Source organism: Trichoplusia ni, unplaced genomic scaffold (genome assembly GCF_003590095.1).
Source record: "Trichoplusia ni isolate ovarian cell line Hi5 unplaced genomic scaffold, tn1 tig00000164, whole genome shotgun sequence".
Classification (NCBI taxonomy): domain Eukaryota; kingdom Metazoa; phylum Arthropoda; class Insecta; order Lepidoptera; family Noctuidae; genus Trichoplusia; species Trichoplusia ni.
The window spans coordinates 1-20,880 of record NW_020799990.1 but is presented as its reverse complement, the minus strand read 5'-3'; the positions used below and the strand labels follow the sequence as shown (position 1 = coordinate 20,880).

The 20,880-nt window shown below is 35.8% G+C and overlaps 2 protein-coding genes across 4 annotated transcripts; both read left to right on the top strand.

Moving 5' to 3' along the window:
- The first annotated feature begins 2,929 nt into the window (after positions 1-2,929).
- LOC113506947 (L-lactate dehydrogenase B chain-like) lies at positions 2,930-6,880 on the top strand. Its single transcript, XM_026889788.1, has 7 exons — positions 2,930-3,679; positions 4,200-4,411; positions 4,951-5,068; positions 5,281-5,405; positions 5,756-5,978; positions 6,194-6,435; positions 6,535-6,880. Exons 1-7 carry the CDS (start codon positions 3,577-3,579, stop codon positions 6,706-6,708), a joined length of 1,197 nt encoding a protein of 398 aa, XP_026745589.1. The 5' UTR covers positions 2,930-3,576; the 3' UTR covers positions 6,709-6,880.
- Positions 6,881-7,512: 632 nt separating this feature from the next.
- On the top strand, positions 7,513-16,966 carry LOC113506948 (L-lactate dehydrogenase-like). Of its 3 annotated transcripts, none has more exons than XM_026889791.1 (7): positions 7,513-7,592; positions 10,520-10,647; positions 13,740-13,857; positions 14,443-14,567; positions 15,029-15,251; positions 15,574-15,815; positions 16,138-16,966. In XM_026889791.1, the coding sequence occupies exons 2-7, from the start codon at positions 10,525-10,527 to the stop codon at positions 16,300-16,302; spliced, it is 996 nt and encodes a 331-aa protein (XP_026745592.1). In that variant the 5' UTR covers positions 7,513-7,592; positions 10,520-10,524; the 3' UTR covers positions 16,303-16,966. The 3 variants fall into 3 exon arrangements, with proteins under 3 accessions (XP_026745592.1, XP_026745591.1, XP_026745590.1); XM_026889790.1 differs by lacking the exon at positions 7,513-7,592 and adding an exon at positions 8,672-8,844; XM_026889789.1 differs by lacking the exon at positions 7,513-7,592 and adding an exon at positions 10,152-10,260.
- Positions 16,967-20,880: the final 3,914 nt, after the last annotated feature.

Below are 20,880 nucleotides of genomic sequence, written 5' to 3'. Positions count from 1 at the left end.
CACTCTTCAGGGACCTTCGGAGCATCTTTGCTGCTATATTAGAATAATTAACGTAACTGAAAATTTAAACATTTCATTAGATCTTAACGCGCTTTGAGTAAATGATTCGTTGGGGAAAATCGGTTAATCTGTGCTTATCAGTTTACATGAGAAATGTACTATAATCTGCACAAAATTTTGCCGAAACTAAAAGACTTGTCTAAACAGATACATTTAACTGCGTGAGATTTAATTCCGTTCAGCTGATTACATCTAAACATGAGATAGGTAATTATTCGTTCTATAGGACAAACAATGATAAAGTCAAGGGCCATTACCTACACACTAACGTTAAGCTATCTATTCAATTTAACGAAACTACCAAGTTTAAAACCCGTTCAATGGTAGCTGTCAAACGGTTGCTTACTTAACAGCTCTTGAAACGGTGAACAAAGGCTAGTGTGAAGGTTATCAATGTTCCGCATATTCGTCATCGCATATGTTTGGACAAGGGTCATGTTTTATCAGAACATGATATTTATGGTAATTTTGGAATGGGAGTAGCCAGTTATGGTTGGTTGTGACGGGTTAAAGTTCACCGACCGCACAAATCATACATTTTTAAGACAAACTGTTTTAGAATACTGCATGAAGGTACGTCGTTTTGTGGAAACCATTTTTTTGCCTACAATACCTTAGGCTAGCAGAGTTCCGAAGAAAATGGTCTGGAATGTGGCTCAAACTATGAAATGTCTAGGGACTGAAATTATTTGTGCTCTGGCACCAGTACCGTATTCGTAGGTACCTTTAACTAAGTATACCTAACTTATGATAAATGATATTGACGTATCTATTTTATCGATATCGATTTATAATCAGATCCAAGACAGGTAAATAAAGGTAAAGCAAATTACAGAAAGTTAAGATGACACTTTTGAACGTACGCGTAAAATAAAAATAAACATACGTTAATCCAGCAGTTCTCCACGTGCTCATAGTTACGATATATCATTATTCACCCACCGTTAATATTTTAAATTACTTCAAATTAAGGGCTTCGTGCAATGTATAAAAACAGAATGTCAATGTCAAATCAAGTTCGACAATAAATGAAAACTTTATTGTCGAACGCCACCAACAAGGTTGGTATAAATAGAGTTTATGTGTTAAAAAACCTGCAAAAAAGGTTTAAGTCCAAACCTTTCTTTGCATATTGTTATTGAACTTGCGTGGATTATGTTTTTATCTTATCCGGATTTTATCGATAAGCTTAAACTATCGATAATCGATAAAATAGTTTCTGTCTGCTGCAATTTTGAGTGAAATGAGAGTATTTTAAGATTTTACAAGTACAAATATTTTATAAGCGCGTGGGTTTATACAAGATGCAACTACAGCAAAAACGACCAAATTTACAACTATAATGATATTATCTATGAGCACAATAATTAAACTAATTAAAATCAAAAGTGCATGGCACATCGATGACGAAGCGAAGCGGTTCGTCGCATCGGAAAGTCTTTTGTTATTTAGAAACCGATATCTTTGGGTAGATCTCATTGATTTATAGCTGATTTCAACATCTAATTAATTAAACGATCATTTTAACCGGCAGTTCCAGTAAGGTTCCAGTAACCCACCATGGACTCATGAAAGAATCATTGTCGGCTTTGTTTAAAAAGACACTGATCATCTGTAGTTGACCGTGTCTCTTTCACAACTAATCTGAAGGTGGTGACATGGCCCTTATCCCTACCGTATCCCTAGACCCTTGTCCGCAAGGCATCCACTACCTACTTGGTAGTGGACGCTACCTATTTGGCTGCCCAGCCTAGTTACCCTAACAACAAAATAAATGTAAATGTAAATCCACAATAAACATTACATCTGGCCACGCTTAGGATATTTGGGTGATCCACAAATGCTTGTTCTGAGTCTGGGTGTATTTGTGCATGTGATTTGAATGTTTGTGAAACCCCGCGCGATACAAGGATTAAATTCCGTAGTGCGAGGGGCCGTCTTTAAAAAAGAAAGCATCTCTGAAATATTATTCGTTATACTCAGCGGTTTATTAATTTAATGTGTATGTATAAAAAGGCTTTTTAAGTACCTAAAACAATAGAATAAACTTCACAATTTACAGCTGCACTTGAAATGTAGCGTTTTATCTACACATTTACTATATAGTCGTTTTGTTATTATTAGCGGTATGACTCATAGTCGCGTGCGCTTAGTAAACCGGTTCCTATGAAATGTATACGTGATATCTATCGTCTACACAGAGTCTGCCTCGCCGAATGTAATATGCGTACAGTTTACGCAAGACAACGAATGACGCTTCTGACTAATTTCTTATGAAATTTATTACACAAATAAGGAAAACAGGATATGTAGTGCCATAAAATTCCGGTTCTATTTTAAATCTTATAAGTTTCTCAAAATGTTAGTGCCTTCCATATCACTTTTGGTTAGTTAATGAATATTTATTTACCATAAAAATCGTGGTGAAGCGACGCATGGAAAGGTCATAATTTTGTTGGGTGAAATGTCTTTTTCACCCAACCTATGTAGGTATTTGTATTTCTTTAGCCTAATCCCGCCTTTAATAGCCTAGCCCGAATCTTACTTGAACGGTTTTTTAATGCACTGAGTCTCTTTAGCCAGCCATGAACCTATGACTCAGAGTGAACAGTAGTGAGTAAACGAAATAATTCGATATTTTTAGCAATTCTCTGACATTAATTCGTATTGTTGGTGCAATCTTTAAAATTAGCAATTGCACGAACTTTCTACAGCAACGACTGTCTTAGAATCATCACAGACTAAGACTGTTTTCTATATTCCTATGAGAGCACTTGCTTAATTTTATAAATGATATACGTTCTGTTTGAAAATCATTAATTATTTTACTTTTTTTTGCATTTAACATTCCGCAAAAGTATAAGTTATATTTTATTTACATAAAAATTTATGGACCTTCAAAATTATTTTATTTATTCCACTTAATCTAATCTGATCTCGCAGTAATCCCATCCAAATTTGCTACTCGTATTTAAAGGGCTCCCTTAGTCTAGCCATCGTAAAATCAACAAGGACAGTCCAAGGATAATATCATTTCCACAGTCAAGGGCACTTGAAGGCGTACTCAGCGTACCTACCTACTCATTTCTTTGTCCCAAGGACACATCTTACTTACAGACAATTCGTAAGCTGGCGCTAGTAAACGTTGATGTATTTGCCCATGAACGGCTTTTTTTTTATAATTTTGATAAAAAATATTTGATCTGAAGTCTAAGTCTTGGTCAGTTTTAGAGTTGTAAGTAGATACTAATGACATATACATTTTATGAAATACCAGCGTTACATCGACTTTTGAAACAATTAATTTAATACCCACCTACTTTGTTATTTAAAGAAAGCATCCGCGATCATTTTCATATTGGCTGCTAAATCATAGACCAATATAACCATCTGTATTGACAGCCAAAAGCTTTGATACGTTCTATCAGCCGTCAAATAGTGCACACATTTTAAAATCAATCAAATCAAATATCTTTATTTGCTCATTTATTATCAACGTTTTATTTATATTCAGACATGATTCTTCAGAATTTCACAAGATTGCCGCATCTATCCATCGGTATGAAAAAGAATCTGTTCTTAAATGCCTCTTGCGTATATAATGGCATTTTACTTCCTTGTAAGTATAATTAAAAATGTTTTAATAAGTACGAATAGGTCCTCCTTAGTTTCAAAGAATTTGCGCTTAAGAGCTTTTTTCACCTGTCCCTTTGTCTAGTATCAAACAATCCGAGTTAAATTTGATGCACTTCCCGGTTACTTACTCAGCATAATTTTCCCTTTTTATTATGAGTCGCTGCTGTTTCTGGCATTCAGGACAAGTATTATATTTTTAATTTTACAACCTCCTTAAGTCAAACTGAAATGAGATTAAGAACAATCTTCGAATAACAGGCTGGAATCTGCTCCAGATTTGTGTCAACTAAAATAAACAAGAATTTTCCCGTTTTTTAATTTAATTTACAAGATTTAACAAATTTTGTTGAAAAGAGTAACGGGGGTAAACTTAGTTTGAATAAAAATAACGAATAATAGATACCTACTTTGATGTATTATTCGCAATACAATGTAGAGGCAGACAATGAGGACCCTCCTTAGTAAGCTTCTATTTAAGGTTTAAAGAAGACTTGTGTTTCCAGACGTGAAATCTATAAATAGGGCTTATTCAAAAGCCGAAGACGATCCACCTGATGACGAGGATGTTAGGAAGAGTCGTCCTTGCAAGCAGTTCACTACTATAGGCAAGATACTGAACAGCGTTGGGGCTAAATCTTTGGCAGGAAACAACAAAGTCAGTGTTATAGGTCTTGATGATATTGGCATTGCTACTGTGTTCGCTCTACTCACTCAGGTAACACGTTCAACCATATTTTTTTCGTATGATTGATCTATTTAAAGTCAAAGCCACCTGTAGTCCCTTAACACAGTTGCACGTTTTCCGGTTCGGTATTCCCACGATGTTTTTCTTCATCGTTTACAGCAAGTGATAATTACTTTGTCATAGGCTTATGAATGCGAAAACGCACTGGTGCGGGCTGAGGCCCGATCTCACACCACTTTACCACCTCATTTTGATATTGCGTCTTACAGTCATAACCTCTAAGCTATAACTGCAGTTACTCGTTGATTCAACGGTACTATTATATCGATCCCATTTAATACGATTTTTACGTCCATCATGCTAATATCGATATCTTTGTCATATTCAGTTTTATAAAAAATGATAAAAATGATTCACAAAGAACTATGAAAGACTAGATTTAAACTACAACAAACTGACCTAACCTAACCTACTAGTTAGAGAAGCACCGCTCGAAGAAGAAATATTAAAATAAACGAATAAAAAAAAGGATAATTATAGATAATATATTATTTTAATGTTTCATTCAGAATGTGACTGATAACGTCTGTATGATTGATTTAAATGAAGAGGTGTTGAAAGGAGAGCACTTGGACCTCCAATATAGCTCAGTGTTCCTGAACAATCCCTGCATCACCGCCAGCAAAGGTTAGTACCTATGAACTATATTTAAAAGTTAGTTCAGTCTCTTACCTGTGGGATCTGCTTTTCGTCGAGTTGATGGTATAACTCAGTAGCTTTGAATTTGTCAGAGGGACTTGAAAATACTTAATATTCATTAACAAATTTTACTTTTAAAGTGTGAAATATCTAATCTATCCGTCTCAATTTTTGTTATGTTGTTATTGCTATTGGTACAGATCCAGCCGCTACGCGAGAATCGAAAGTTTGCGTGGTCACCACCGGTACTTTTAAAGGCAGGGACGAAGACGAGTCGGAGTACGTCGCTCGGAATGCTGGGATAATCCGGGCGATCGTGCCATCGGTAAGACCCTTCGTAATCAAACCCCAATCATCCACAGTTCTAGTCTCCGTAGTAGGTACCGAGATACAATCGCCTTTAGAGACTTAATACGTCGCATCGACCAAAACATAACTAGTCTATTGACGAGTTAGTATCCGACGATGATAACAGTTTTTTTCCCATTTCTTTCTGATATTTGTTGACATAAATGTACAATAAAAGATTTACACCTATCGTTATTGGAAAAAGCTATTGTAGATTGTAGATTTTATGACTGAATAGATAAAATTTATCATAAAATTATTTATAACATTTTGTCATGGCTATTAAACATACAAATATGAAAGGAACTGAACCTTCCTACCAAACAGCTAATGAGGCACAGTCCGAACGCAATATACATAATTGCAAGCGACCCCGTGGACATTCTGAGCTACACGACGTGGAAGCTGAGCGGGGTGCCGAAGCACAAGGTGATAGGCACCGGGACGATGCTGGACACGGCACGGTTCCGGTACCTGCTGTCCGACAAGCTGGGCATATCACCAGAACATTGCCATGGCTTTGTTATTGGACAGCAAGGACAGAGAAGCGGTAAGACTGCACTTAGTATAAAACTCTGAGTCCGATTGATTCTTTTTGCTGCAATAATGTTCATCGAAAACACAGCTGGGGCAAAGATTAACACAAATGGTTAAATATATTTTTGCCTTTGCCATTGATGATGGTCGTATGCTACAATTTCGCCCGCTTTATTTATAAAAAAAGTAAGATTGACAATAAATTGCAAACTACTTTTATGTCAACAGTTCCAGTGTGGTCTAGCGTGAACATAGCTGGCGTGCGCCTCAAGGACATAAACCCTCAAATTGGTACGGAGAGAGACCCCGAGTCCTGGTCGGAGGTGCACGAGGAGGTGATGAAGTCTGCAGATAAAGTGCGACAGCTGAAGGGAAACTCAAGTTGGGCTGTCGCTCTTGCGGTCTCTGACTTATGCCGCGCAATATTTACGAATAAGAATACTGTTATTCCTGTTTCGACTCATGTTAAGGTTAGACGTTGTACCAAACAGGATTTATTGTAGAATTCTGTGACGTGTTTGGCATAATGTGAATAGGTTTCTGAAAAAAAATCGTTTGTTTGGTTTCAGGGTGAGCACTCGATTAGGGAAGATGTGTTTCTATCCCTGCCCTGCGTTATAGGTCGATCAGGAGTCACTGACATTGTCCGTCAAACTCTCACTGAGGTGGAAGCCCTGCAACTACGCAGGTGTGCTGAGAACGTTGCGCAAATGCAAGAGTTTGCCAGCAAACTTATGACCTAATTGTTGTGTTTTTAAGTGGTATCTCTGTGATTAGTCACTATAGGTAGTACTATTTACTAAAAACGTTTATAAAATTACTTTAAATTTAGTACTATTTCGTTTATTTCGACATGTTTTGTGTGTATTATGTTTATTGTAAGGTATTTGAATTAAATGTGTTATTGCTGTTTTATAACGGATTTTATTTATGTAGATACTTATTATTATTTGAGGTTTAATAATAGGTACAATATTTAGGGTTTTTCTTAAATATGAAAGTGACTAAGTATGCGGCGTTCATAAGCTGCTCTTAAAATCAAACTGGATGTTATTTGAAAGACTGCTTGCAGTTGTTGTGTTTATTCTTGGTCTTCAAAGCAATTAATTACTTTGTAACAGCATTTTTTTGTGTTTTCAAACAAACCATCAAGTACTGAAGGAAAATTAATGTAATCAGTGACTTTTGTAGTTTACTGAACTCGCTGCCAAAAAATACGACTGTATTATTATAGGTCATTATAATCTAGATTCTAGATAGCAACAAGAGTATTACTCGAACTAGAATCTTATGACGAAGTGCTAAAAACTGGAAATCGTATGTGACAAATAAACAGTTGCGTTGATTATGGTCCTGTGCCCAATTTGTGCGTTGTAAAAGCGTTCTTATGAGTTTGATTTATGAAGTATAATGGTGTGACCGCGATGTGGGGCATGCGCGATGGCGTGGCTCCCAAAACGGACGGTCCAAGGTCACCTTGAGCGTGCCTCGAACGCGACGCGAGTGGGACCGGCGAGTCCGGAGTGAGGCGAGTACGTGCACGACCACCACACACCATCACCTGGCAACAACTCCCAAACTACGTGACTGAACACACGACAACAAACACCTGTACACTGTTAGTACTGTAAGTACTCTATTTGAACTTCCAAAACGTATTCTAACTTTTTGAAACCTTTCCCTCACACTTTTTAAGTTTAACGCGCCTGTTCTAACTGGTTTGTCTTATGTGATTCGATAAAGTTTTCATATCTGTCCTTGACCGGCCTATGATAAGACTTTATTACTTTTTAGGCATATATAGTTAGTGTTAGTAACAATATATTGTGTTATTTACAATTATATTTTATCAGTTTATAAGTGTTCTTCACTTGAAAGGTACGTTTCACTGTGTTAGCATTATCATTGTAAATTTTTTGCAACTAAAATTAATTGGCTTTTCAGTAAATATCTACTGAAATATTCGTTTATTGTCTGATTAAGTTTGTAATTTACATCCACTTATTTATGCCAAAGTATTGTAAAATGTTTGCCTGTATACTGAATGCGATTAAAGTTCTTGCAGCTTTTAATTTAAGAGCACCAACATTATATTTAGGTTAGACTTGATACGCTTCTCCCGCCTGTCAATGAACCTTCATTTTGGTAGTTTCGCGAAGTGAGGTCAAAGAGGTCGATTGGTCCTGCGACCTTTTTTCTAACATTTTACTGTCCTTGACAATAATAAAGCAGTAATTTTTATTCGGAACTCCGAGACGAGAACATTTCAATAGTTAGGCGGGCCGAAAAACTAATCATAATTGTTTATTGTCATAATGTGATATTCTTGGAATTGAATATGATGCGAAAGTTCCAATCCGAAGTATTTAGTCTTCTGAAAAAAAATAAACAATGACTGATCGAAATTGTCAAAGAAAAAAAATAAAAAGTGATTTCATAATTTGAACTTAGTTTTCACATCTGTGTATCCCAAAATTCTTAACCGACAATTAACTTGCGAGGCACTCAAATTTAGTATTTGTCTCAAGCGGGATTCCAACTGCAACCCGTCCCTTCGCACGTTTACTTTTATAACACTGCGCTATCGGCTACAGTCATAATTATTGGGTGGCCCGGCTGCAATCCGGTTACGCATTTGTTTGTGAATGAGCTGTTGCGCGCGCGGCCATTCAGTCGCCGTTCACTATATAAGCATCACGCCTCAAGTCCTTCACTCAGTCAGTCCTTGACACTGTCAAAGCAAGCACGCGTGTGAGTCGACAAAAAACTTTCGATAATTCTTACGCTAATTGAAATAATTCCGGACTTTATCCCGAGTTTATAAAAGTTGAATAAATAATTTAACAAGATGGCAGAGAGCAATGGGAATTCACAAAATGGTGAGTTTCATTAATTTCACAACTGGATTCGTATCTTGCATTGCGTTCGCATATTTGCAGTGCAGTGCAACTTGCAGCGGAGTGCATCCAACTTGTTTCTTTTTCATGCATTTATAGTTTGTTGGCCATTGTTTTGTGGAAATAAGTACCTTCAATTTTATTATGCAAATTATTTAACCTAATTAAATTAAACTGCAGATGTCCGCAACGGGTCAGGTTGGTTAGTTTATTTTGACGCAATATTCCTAAAGAAAAGCAACAGGACTGTTATATGCATTTTTTTTATGATTATGTTATTAAAAAATACTCGATTTATCTGGCAATATCGTCACGTAACGTGAGAGTGGTCAATGACTTTTCTCAAAGTAATAATTTATTAAGGAAATAATTTTGTTTGGAAAAGTTCACAAGTTCTTTGCATATACCTAATTTAAGACATTGGGAATATACATATATTTGGTACTGTAATATGCAGATGATGTCATTATCGATGGCTTGATGTCTTGGAATTTGTTTAAACTGCTTGGCTGCGATGCTTCGGCGATTTTGTAATGATCTGCTATCGCTAGCGATATTTATTGTGTGCGAATGTTTTTAATGTGGCATGCCCCTGTTGCCGTCAACTTCTATAAAATTGGGCAATACGAACACCCCATACTTCGTGAATGTCATGATACAAACCGTGCTGAGACTTTTCCCACTCTAATAACTAAGATAAAAAAGGCTTCACAAAAATAAAAATAATACAAAAATACTGTTATGAATATGATACATACAACAAAAAAATACTAAAAGAACTTCTTTTCAGTTCCTTGTATTACCGTGGTTTAAAAAGTAAAAATTGTTCCGTTTTTAATCATCTCATAAGCTTATCCTTGAGCGCAAAATTTCAAGATCAATTGAGGAAAAATACTATAATTATGGTTCACAAAAAATGCGATATCTAAATGAAATATGATAATTGTAGATATAAATAAATAATTATAACAAAAATCATTTATTTATGAGGAAACAGACTCATCCCTCACCGATGAGAGCGTGAGTACAGGACGCGGCCAGACTTGTTCATCTTTAGTTGAAAATAAGTTTAAAGTAGTTGATAACCTAAGAAAGACTTTTAGACAATTTCTGTGTCAAGCGATGGGGAGGGGCGTTACTATGGGCGGAGAAACATCTTGAAAATTCAAGTCACGGGTCACTTAGGCCGCACAAGTGCATCAACATCATACCGTGGTTGGCAAATCGTGATATAAACACCTTTAGTTATTGAACTTTTGAGCATATCTTTTAATAAAAAACAAAATTTTTTAGTCGCTTTTGCCATGCGCCCATATGTTTGTTTGCGTTTGTTTTCACGAAATGCCACTCGCTTCGCATACAATTTGTCACTGCCGTTGCCGCCTTTAGGCGTAATAGGTAATTAGTCATATGAATGAAACTTCATATCGTCTTTGAGTAGGTGGAAGTTGCAATCTAGTTCTAAAGGTAGCAGCCTATTCGTTTGAGCGCACTGAGCGATTTTCAAGGCAAGGAACTTCGCGTATCATTACCGTAGCGGTGCGCGGCGGTCGTTTCCTCACCATGGGGCCTCTAGTGCAAAGTTTTCTAAAGAATAATATTAAAAGTGCTAAGCAATGCGAGTCGGTGTTCTCACGTATTGTGAATTTAATTCTAGGCAAGATGGCGACGATTGAGAAGCTGTTCCAGCCCGTTCAGGAGAAGCTGGACGATACCGGGAACAAGGTGACGGTGGTTGGTGTCGGACAAGTCGGCATGGCCGCTGTCTTCTCCATGATCACACAGGTAACTTACATATTATATTGAGCAGTATTAACTCAGCTTACATATTCGTTAAATAACTATTCAATATGCGCAAGGAAAGACATTCGATAATAATCAAAGATGAGGAAAAAGCAAATTGAAATTTCGGTGATTTTTACACTTTAAATAACGTTCTGCAGTTGTAACAATAATACAATGTCAGATGATGTCCATAAGAATTAACGTGTCTGATCTCATGGATGTAATTACTTAACTATTGCCTCGGTTTCATCAGGGTGACGTCACACTCCCGTGTGGCCGCGACCTGTGGACAGTTTACTAGTTATATTGTGTGTGGTTTTGCAATTCATTTTCCGGTTCAGTGTTTTTTGTACTATTTATTTATCTTCATAAATAATTGCCGATGTATTTTATGTTGTGTATGTGCGGTCAAATCGTCCTTTCTGCTTCATTTTATACTATCAAAAATTTTCGACTCGCACAATCTAGTCATTGGGGACCGATGATGTCGTAATTATCGAACTATCTGTTTGATATCATTCGAATATGAAGAGGGTAGATATCAGCATACATTGAAGCAGTGTATATTTATGATATGATGAATAGTTATACGAAAAGTAAGTTAGTGTAAGCAAAGGTTTTTACAAACTTCAAGTACTGCACAAGAACATCCCGACTTAGGAAAAGTTTTGGTTCCGACAAGTGCTTGTCCGAGGATCAAACCCGCGACACATTGCGCTGTGCTATTTGTGGTCGGTTTTAGCAACAAAAAGTTGTTTTGTTCGTGATTATATATCTGCTAGGCTTGTGCATGTGATTTGTATGTTTGTGAAAACCCTCGCGACACAACGATTAAATTCCTTACTGTGGGAGTCGTTTTTCTTTTATCTATTCTACTTTTTTTTTATTTCAAAATCTGAAAAAGTAGTTCTCTTTTTGTTAAAAACTGACAACAGGCAGATATAAAAATACTTCTCTCATTTGTTTTAAAACCCTTTATCTTTCATAGTTTCTTTCCAATATAGCTACATAATCGACTCCCTGCACGGTTTTAGTTTATAAATATTTTCTTTTATTAAATTAAACTGACTTATGTATCGATATTTAGAAATGGCATCGATCCTGCCGCGCTTGTGAATTGGCTAGATCAGTGCCTTTAAGGCTTTAAAAAATTAGGAATTATTGCTTTCTCGCGGTACTTTTATTGTGAGTGGAATTAGTTTATGGTCATAACAAGGTAATGTATACTCTAATCCGAAGCCACAAAGGAAAATTATTATTGTTATTTCTTTATTGTTCTGTTTATGGCAATTCCCAGGAGTGGGTAAAATCCCTGGAGATAGGTACTACGCTGTGTTGCGAAATCAAGCTAGTTTACTAATATGCTGTAAATGTATCCTCAACTTTAGTGTTGTTTATGAGAATTATTATTCTAGTATCCATCTTTAATAGGGAGAGTAAGAAAACTTATTTGTGTCCCTTTTTTTCTTCCATTTCAGTCTATTCAGGACTGCGTTAGGTATCTTTTTTTGTGAGAAAATAGAAGGCTTCAAATGCTTAGATATATCAAAGGAAAGCGCTTGTAAAAAAGGTATTTGACTAAATCTAAAGAAGGGTGATAAAAAGCACAAAGTATGATAGTGGGTGCTAAAAGCATCACTTGCAAGTGGAATCGGATTTCAAAAACATGAAAAAAGTACCGACGAACTGAGAACATCCTTTTTGGTGAACTATATTTAGCGTTTTCTATTTAGATTATTATTGAATGCAATTTACTCTCAGTATCTAGATTATTCTCAGAAAGTAGGGAATAATGCGATAAGAAATCGCTCGTTATTTAAGTACCTAATATAAATGTAACTGTTGACATGGCCACATGAAGCGCAGAAAAGGAAGTGAAACGTTAAAGTATTTATGGCTGTTGGTATAATCGATAGATGACGGGCTGCAATACAAGTGACTACAGATTTTTAGGTACCTATGTGGAGTCGACCAGTCTGTTTAAAAATGTGCCTGTATTCTTCAAAACTACTGAGCTAACTTTGATGTTTTTTTACTACATGTCAGCTATTTCATGAAAAAACAGGCCACGTTAGAATTGATTCATCCAGTCGAAGTTCAGAAGTAAAACCTTAAAAAATACAGATGAATTGAGATCTTCCTCCCTTTTAAAGACGGGTGAAAATGATTATATTGTATATTAATGAGAGAGACAGTATTAACGGCTTATATTGCCTTATGCCTTAATTGACTTATGGTGCAGGAATTCTGCAAAGTGTGTTTACCCGCGATACGTCACAGGCCAGTGCGAGGCAACAGATGTTATGAAATATTTTTAGATTAGATAGCAACGCACTCGTTAAAAGCAGTCCGTATAAATAAACCCACTCTGAATGAGTATGTGTATAGTAAAAAAAATGTGATGGTCAATGCAAATAGACTTTCTTACACATTCTTTTCCATAAAAATTACATTTTGAAAAGCAAATAATCGCTTCCAAATTGTCCTTAAAAAAGGGCTTATATCAAAGATATGATTGAATATTTTGTTTCTTTTTTTTATCCCATATTATTCAGAATGAAACCAAAAGTTTTGTAACTAAGTTTTCTCCAAGGATACACCCTTTGATAAACCTTCTTTAACGAACTGCATAAACTCTAGTATGGATTTTTGCCAGTGTAGAAATGTGCGCACGGGACATCCCATTTGCCGTGATATGTAAGTGTATACTTGCATGTACGACCACTCGCGCCCTGCGTGATGCAAGTATGGAAACTAATCTTATCTGACGGAAACTCGTGATTGTTACAATAAATACTCTCATTGATGACTAGGATTCTAAATAATCAATATATTTAGTCATTAGACAAAAAAATATTCAGTAGAATTCTGAAGATGAAAGTTTAAAAAAAACCTTAGGACCAATTTTGATCAAACTACGTCTCTAAGCTCATAGACCATTTAAAAAATTCTTACAGGCACGTTTTGTGGGAAATATGCTTCTTTTATGAGTTTACTTCTTGCCGTCATATACTTGATATTTTTTGCTAGCCTTAGCTTCCTTCAATAGACTTAGCAGTGATGGATGAATGTAAATTCTCGTGTTGCTACAGGGTGTTACAAACAACATCGCGATGGTAGACGTGATGGCTGACAAGCTGAAGGGAGAGCTGATGGACCTGCAGCACGGCTCTGCCTTCATGAGGAATGTTAAGATACAAGCCAGCACAGGTAAGGGCAAACATCCTCAATCAAATCATCCAAAAAGCCGAGTTAATCGAGTCGAAGTGGCGATGCTGGGGGCTAAAAATCAAATCGGGGATAAACCACATTTTTTTGTCTCCCTTCTAATTGAATTCCATGATATCCGCTATTTTAGTTTTGCTACAACGCAACATGATACTGTTAAAAAAGAAACATTTGTTCATGAGATACTCCCTGTTATTAGAAAGACAGATAGCTTTAGCCTCAGTAATAGGATTCCGCTTTTCTGTTTTGAGAACAAAACCATAAAAAAGCAATCGGATGGACAGATCCGTTGAAATAAAAATAATTTCAGTAAAAAAAGAAGGTGGAATACCGTGAATAAACATTGCGTTGTTGCGAGCAATAAAATTCGTATTAGATATTCAAAGATGTTGAATAAACCTATAATGACTCAATTAATCATTAGTTGTTGATTCTGTTTATTAACTAATTTTCTGGTTATTACTATTTCGTGTCTGAGCACAGTTACAATTAGCATTCCAACAATGCAATGCCAAATGCATTTAGAAAGGCTGGGTAATTAAATAAATAAATTATTGTTATTATTAGATTATTCGATCTCGGCGGGGTCCAAGATCTGCGTGGTGACGGCCGGTGTGAGGCAACGGGAAGGCGAGAGCCGCCTCGACCTGGTGCAGAGGAACACCGATGTCCTCAAGATTATTATACCTCAGGTAATTGAAGAATACCGATCACCGAATTATTATTTTTCTAATTAATATAAAGGTATGCATATTGAAAAGAACTCTTTAAATCACCAGTAATCACTTTGATGAAGAATTTTTGCATTTAAAGTCAAGACTCCCTCATCATAGCTACACAATTTTTTTTCCTCAGCTAATAAAAAATTTTATGTTTATATCCGAGATGAAATTCCAGTAGGCCTATGCCATAAGGCACAACAAAGTTAGCGACTTCCTTCAACGCTACATTTAGTAATAAAGACATTTATATTACTATTTCTTTATTGGAGAAAGTAGTCAAATACTTGTGCACCGATCCAAGGTAATGGTCTTGATATACACATAATACCTTACCTGTGATCTGTTCACACATGAGGGTCTAACATTGTACTGGGTTATTCTTTTTTGTTTCTTCTATCGATTATTCGACATAATATATTTTTTTATTTCAGCTCGTGAAGCACAGTCCTGACACTATACTGATAATAGCGAGCAATCCAGTGGACATTTTGACGTACGTGTCGTGGAAGCTGAGCGGTCTGCCCAAGCACCGCGTCATCGGCTCCGGAACGAACCTGGACTCGGCGCGGTTCCGCTACCTGCTGTCGGAGAAACTCGGCATCGCCACCACCTCCTGCCACGGATACATTATTGGGGAACACGGAGATAGTAGCGGTGAGGTGTTGTTACTAACCTTAGCTAACCTTATATCAGTAACCTATTTATTTTAATCGATTTTGTTCAAAGAGGAGCTTTAAACATGGATGATGAGTTGTATGTTCCACTGTAGGTACTTTTTAAGAAAATTTTCCCATTTAAGGCACAATTTTGGTATTGAAAGCAATGTTTATTTAGCATTAGACGTATTAACTAATTTTTGAGCGGCCAAAACATACAACCAGCTTGGCAAAATTTTGGCTATTTCACATTAAATAAAAAAAGAAGGAAGAAGGCCAATTACAATAAAAAAACTAACTAGCTATTATTACATTACTAGTGCCCGTCTGGTCCGGCGTGAACATAGCGGGCGTACGGCTCAGCGACTTGAACCAGAAGATTGGCTCGGACAGTGACCCTGAGAACTGGAAGGAGACGCACACCATGGTCGTCAAGAGCGCCTACGAGGTCATCAAGCTGAAGGGCTACACCTCCTGGGCTATCGGCCTCTCGCTCTCGCAGCTGGCAAGGGCTATACTGTCCAACGCGAACAGTGTGCACGCTGTGTCTACTTACCTCAAGGTACTATATTTACTAATTTGTAAAATATGAAGGGGGAGAGTGTCCTGTTGGCGTAAGAAACATCGGATTTAATAATGATTCGGATTTCTTCGTATCCAGATGAAATAAAATAGCTAACAAAGAATACAATGTCCTTAGTTATATCGCTTCTATAAGTGAAAAATCCTCATGACATTCACCTCCACTTAGACGGATAGAAACGTATTTCAGTGGCCGCCAAAGTATTCAAGCCTTTCCCTTTAATTGCATTCAAGCATGTCCACTAACTTTTTGCCTTCGCCTTATTTCAAAGTCAACTAATATAATATTTACTCTGTTCCAGGGCGAACACGACATTAACGACGAAGTATTCCTCTCCCTCCCGTGCGTGCTCGGTCGTAGCGGAGTGTGTGACGTCATCCGCCAGCCGCTGACCCAGACTGAACGCTCGCAGCTGCACCAGTCAGCCGACCTCATGGCTAAAGTACAAGCCGGCATTAAGTTCTGAGTATTATTTAAGATAAGATTGATTTTCAATGTCCAAATATTGTCTTCTTATACTAAAGTGATTGTAGTAACCGAATATATTTTTTTTAATTTATTGTTCTTTAAACGACTGTACTCGTTTTCTAAAGTTCGTTTACGTTACGTTTATGGTTCAGTGTTGCAATACCAAAAAATTGTATTCTGAACTTTGCTACTGGCTATTCCTGTAATTGTTTATTGCATCATTTGTAATAAACTACTCACGAGTACAGATGATTTAGTGTTTAAGACAATTGTGTCACAAAAAAACGAAATATCTGTTTCCTTTAACGATATCCAATATTTAATTAGCAGTTTACCAGTGAAGACTTGGCAGTCATCACGAATCCAAATCCTATTTAACATGGCATCCATATTTTATCTAGTCTTAAGATGTATATCTCTTCTGAATGTCTGTATTTTATTAAAATTCTAAATTAAAGATAATGTACATAAGGTGTTCAATTCGTCCGTTAAAAGTAATGCCCCAGTGATTTTTGATACGATTAAGAAAACATTTTGTCATTCCGATTTTTTTGATATAATATAAAAATTTATTAACCGTCTCAAATTATACTGATTTTTACAACAAATTTTATCAGATTTATTCTAACTATAAATCTTATATTTTTGTACTGAACCTAAAAGAGTTTACGAGACAAAATAATAAGTAAGTAACAAACAATCAAACAAACAAACTCTTCAGGTTTATATATTAGTATAGATGATGCAAGTTTACTATCGCGTATTGCCCGACTTGTACTGTAAAAGAGCCTAGTACTACAAGATATTATAAAAATACCATAAATTGTAGTCAAGATAGAATACTAGTACTGTAGTATTTGTTTTCTCTTGATTTTAAATAATATTAGTCACAAGAACTTTGTTGTTGTTGCCCGCGACTTCGTCCGCGTGGCTAGAAGATATACGTTATGATTTATACCTGCCCTGTTTTTTCTATATTTTCCATTATATCTTCGCCCCGTGATGGTATATAGCCTAAAACCTTCCTCAATGAATGATCTAATCAACACAAAAATATTTTTTCAGTTTGTACCAGTAGTTCCTGAGATTAGCGCGTTCAAACAAACAAACAAACTCTTCAGCTTTATATATTAGTATAGATTATATTATTTGTTTTTATTGGCTCTTTACTACAAACAGGCCTCTCCCTATAACTTTTACCGCACTTTTCCCTTTGCTTCTTTCTGTCAACGAAACGTACACCAAAAAATTCATCTTTAGCGAACTTCGTGAAGTTTAAAGCGTGTTTAACAATGAACTTTACGTTTACTTTAAGTTTACCTCGAAACACAGCTCGAAATAGGCCAAGGCTGTTATGGCGTCTTAGTAACCTTGATTTTTTTAAGTCAATCAATGACAGTTTATAATAATCTCTTCACTTTATACATAAACTAGCTGTTGACTTCGTCCGCGTGGTTAAAATATGTAAGTTAGAAATCTTTGAACGGAAGCCCTCGGAGATGAATATTTTCCCCGTTTTTGCCACATTTTCCATTGTATCTTCGCTCCTATTACTTGCAGCGTATTGTTATATAGCCTATAACCTTCCTCGAGGAATGGTCTATTAAACACAAAACTAATTCTTCAATTTAAACTAGTAGTTCCCGAGATTAGCGCGTTCAAACAAACAAACTCTTCAGCTTTTACAATATTAATATCGATGGCAGCTATAACATTGTGTTTTACTGGTTGTGACGTGATTTATAATATTATTTTTTATATTATTTCTTACATGAAAATGAAAAAGATATAACACATAATACTACATCTTATAATGTTTAATAATTGGAAACTCTTAGTCGTCTGATAATTTTTTACTCTTCAACGGTTTTCTGGTATTCCAGCTAACAACCCTCTGCTGCTGGTCGCTACCATGGGTACTATCGTCTCCATTGCGTTCTTCAACTTCGCCGGGGTCAGCATCACCAAGGAAATGTCGGCTACCACCAGAATGGTTCTAGACTCCATTAGTGCGTACGTTTTGGTATTCACGTAACGATGATTGTTAGTTTTCTTACTAGAAATAGAAAGGGCTGTGAATAATTTGCTCTCGTTCAATATACTTGTCCAAAAGCTTTGTGCTTGCTTTAGATCAATTTTTTTAATTTGTACTACACTGTAATTCTTAACGAGGGTATAATTGTCGTGAAAACTTGACGTAATGTTCAATTCGTGAAATGAGGAAGTGCACTACAGTTTCAGCCATTAATAATAAATATTCCACAACTTTCACAAACACCATCTAGTCTCAAACTAAGCAGAGCTTGTATTATGAGTACTAGACAACTGATAAACATATTTATATATTTCTAAATACATACATATATAGATAAATTACACCCAGACACAGAACATTTCAGGATTTGTTTGTTACAAGAAAATGCTATCTGCGTCATGCTTTCACTATTGATTCCTGCTACACCTACACCTACTCAAAAAGGCGCTCATTAAACCCATTTTCAAGAAAAACGATGAAACAGACCCGAACAATTACCGTCCAATTGCACTACTAGCAACGGCATCAAAATATTTGAAAAAGTCATGTGTAACCGCGTTTATGCATTTTGCGAAAAAAATAGTGTATTCAATGACAGCCAAAATGGATTTCGCAAGAACCGATCCACTGTTTTGGCTGTCTACAAGTATATCCAAGAAGCACTAAAAATTATTGATAATAAAAAATATGCTATTGGACTACTATTAGACATGACCAAAGCTTGTATAAAGTACAATTTGATATTTTATTAAATAAACTCTACAACATAGGTATCCGCGGGGAAAAGTCATGACTGTTTACATCATATTTAAAAAAACGGAGAACAAGTCGTTGGAATAGAACACTACAATACACAAACACAACATATTGAACAAATCAGATCACAAAACATACCCGTAAACGCCTCCATACCGCAGGGAAGTGTCCTAAGATGCCTACTGTTCTTAGTCTACATTAATGATCTCCCTAATCAAGTAAACGAAAAGAGCGTATTATTTGCCCGATGACGTCTCTATTCTAACATCATGTTGTAGTAACCATAATTTAAACCAAACACTAACATCTTTACTTGACACCACAATATTTTGGATGAGCGAACACAACCTTGAAATTAACTTTAATAAAACAAAAATAATTGCTTTTCACCCGCGACCAAAAAAACCCCATAAATATTAATTTTGAATACAAAGGATCCAAATTAGAAATTATAAATAAATTCACCCGTTTAGGCCTAGATATAGATACGCACATTGACTGGAAACCTCACATACAGAAATTATAAAGTAAGTTATCTAAATTTGCATATGCTCTCAGAGAAATAAAGAAAACTACAGACCTCAAAACAGCAATGGTAAGATACTATGCGTACGCGTTCGCTTGGCTTAAATATGGAATAATATTGTGGGGTAACAGTACAGACGCACCTTTACTCTTTACAATACAGAAAAAACTTATAAGAATACTTACTAACATCGAAGACACCGACTCATGTAAACCACACTTCAAAGAACTAAACATCTTAACTCTGCCCTGTCTCTATATATTTGAAAATTTGTAATTTGTAAGAAGGTACCCTCAATTCTACAATAAAAGAGAAGACATTCAAACAAAATATAAACTTCGACATGGAAATCGACTCAATCTACCAACTTCACGATTAAAGATGCACTCCTCTAGTGCGTTGTTACGTCCATTAAAATCTACAATAATTTACCAGAATACATAAAAAATACAGAATCAAACAATATATTTAGCAATAAACTGAAAACGATTTGTCTTAGATAGAAGCTACTACACAATCGACGAATACTTCAAATAAAATTCTAACTACAAACAAGCAATATTAATACTTAATACATTAATATATTTACCTACTTACCGTGCCATATCTTTAATTATATAATTATATACTTACTATTTAGTTAATAAAAAATACATATAGTATATAAAACAATGAATAAAGATTTATATATAATATAGAATGTATATAGTATAAACTAATAATATTAAATATGTCATAAATAATAATAATTAAAATAGAATAAATCAAATCTACTTAAATATGTAAAAGTAAATTCTCTTCCTTGATTTAATATTAAAATGTTAAAAAGCGTCCTTCATCCTCTCCTCTAAAAAAACAAATTTTGCTGTGCCCGACAGGGTCCATAATTGTTTTCCTAATTTTTACCCACCAGCTTTGTACACATTATGGAATGCAATAAAGTTATTGATTGATTGATTCTTCGTGTAGGTACTCAGAAATTATTACTAAAAGAAAAATTAAAATAACATAAGGTTCATAATTCTTTATAAATTCTTGGAATCTTAATTTAAGGACAAATATTTTTCAGGACTTTCGTGATATGGATGTTTTCGCTAGCTGTGAGGTGGCAGAGCTTCCACTGGCAACATCTCATTGGCTTTGCAATCCTCATCTTTGGAATGTGCGAGTACAACGGCGTGATTCCCCGTTGCCGGCCGACGCCGGAGCCTTCAGCCGATGACGCAGAAAACCAGGCTGTTAACACTGAGGCTGATAGA

Coding starts and splice junctions, on each gene's coding strand:
- LOC113506947 (XM_026889788.1), top strand. CDS start 3,577: ATGATTCTTCAGAATTTCACAAGATTGCCGCATCTATCCATCGGTATG. Junction 3,680..4,199: donor TAATGGCATTTTACTTCCTT/GTAAGTATAATT, acceptor TTGTGTTTCCAG/ACGTGAAATCTATAAATAGG. Junction 5,406..5,755: donor TCCGGGCGATCGTGCCATCG/GTAAGACCCTTC, acceptor CCTACCAAACAG/CTAATGAGGCACAGTCCGAA.
- LOC113506948 (XM_026889789.1), top strand. CDS start 10,167: ATGCGCCCATATGTTTGTTTGCGTTTGTTTTCACGAAATGCCACTCGC. Junction 10,261..10,519: donor GCCGCCTTTAGGCGTAATAG/GTAATTAGTCAT, acceptor ATTTAATTCTAG/GCAAGATGGCGACGATTGAG. Junction 14,568..15,028: donor TCAAGATTATTATACCTCAG/GTAATTGAAGAA, acceptor TTTTTATTTCAG/CTCGTGAAGCACAGTCCTGA.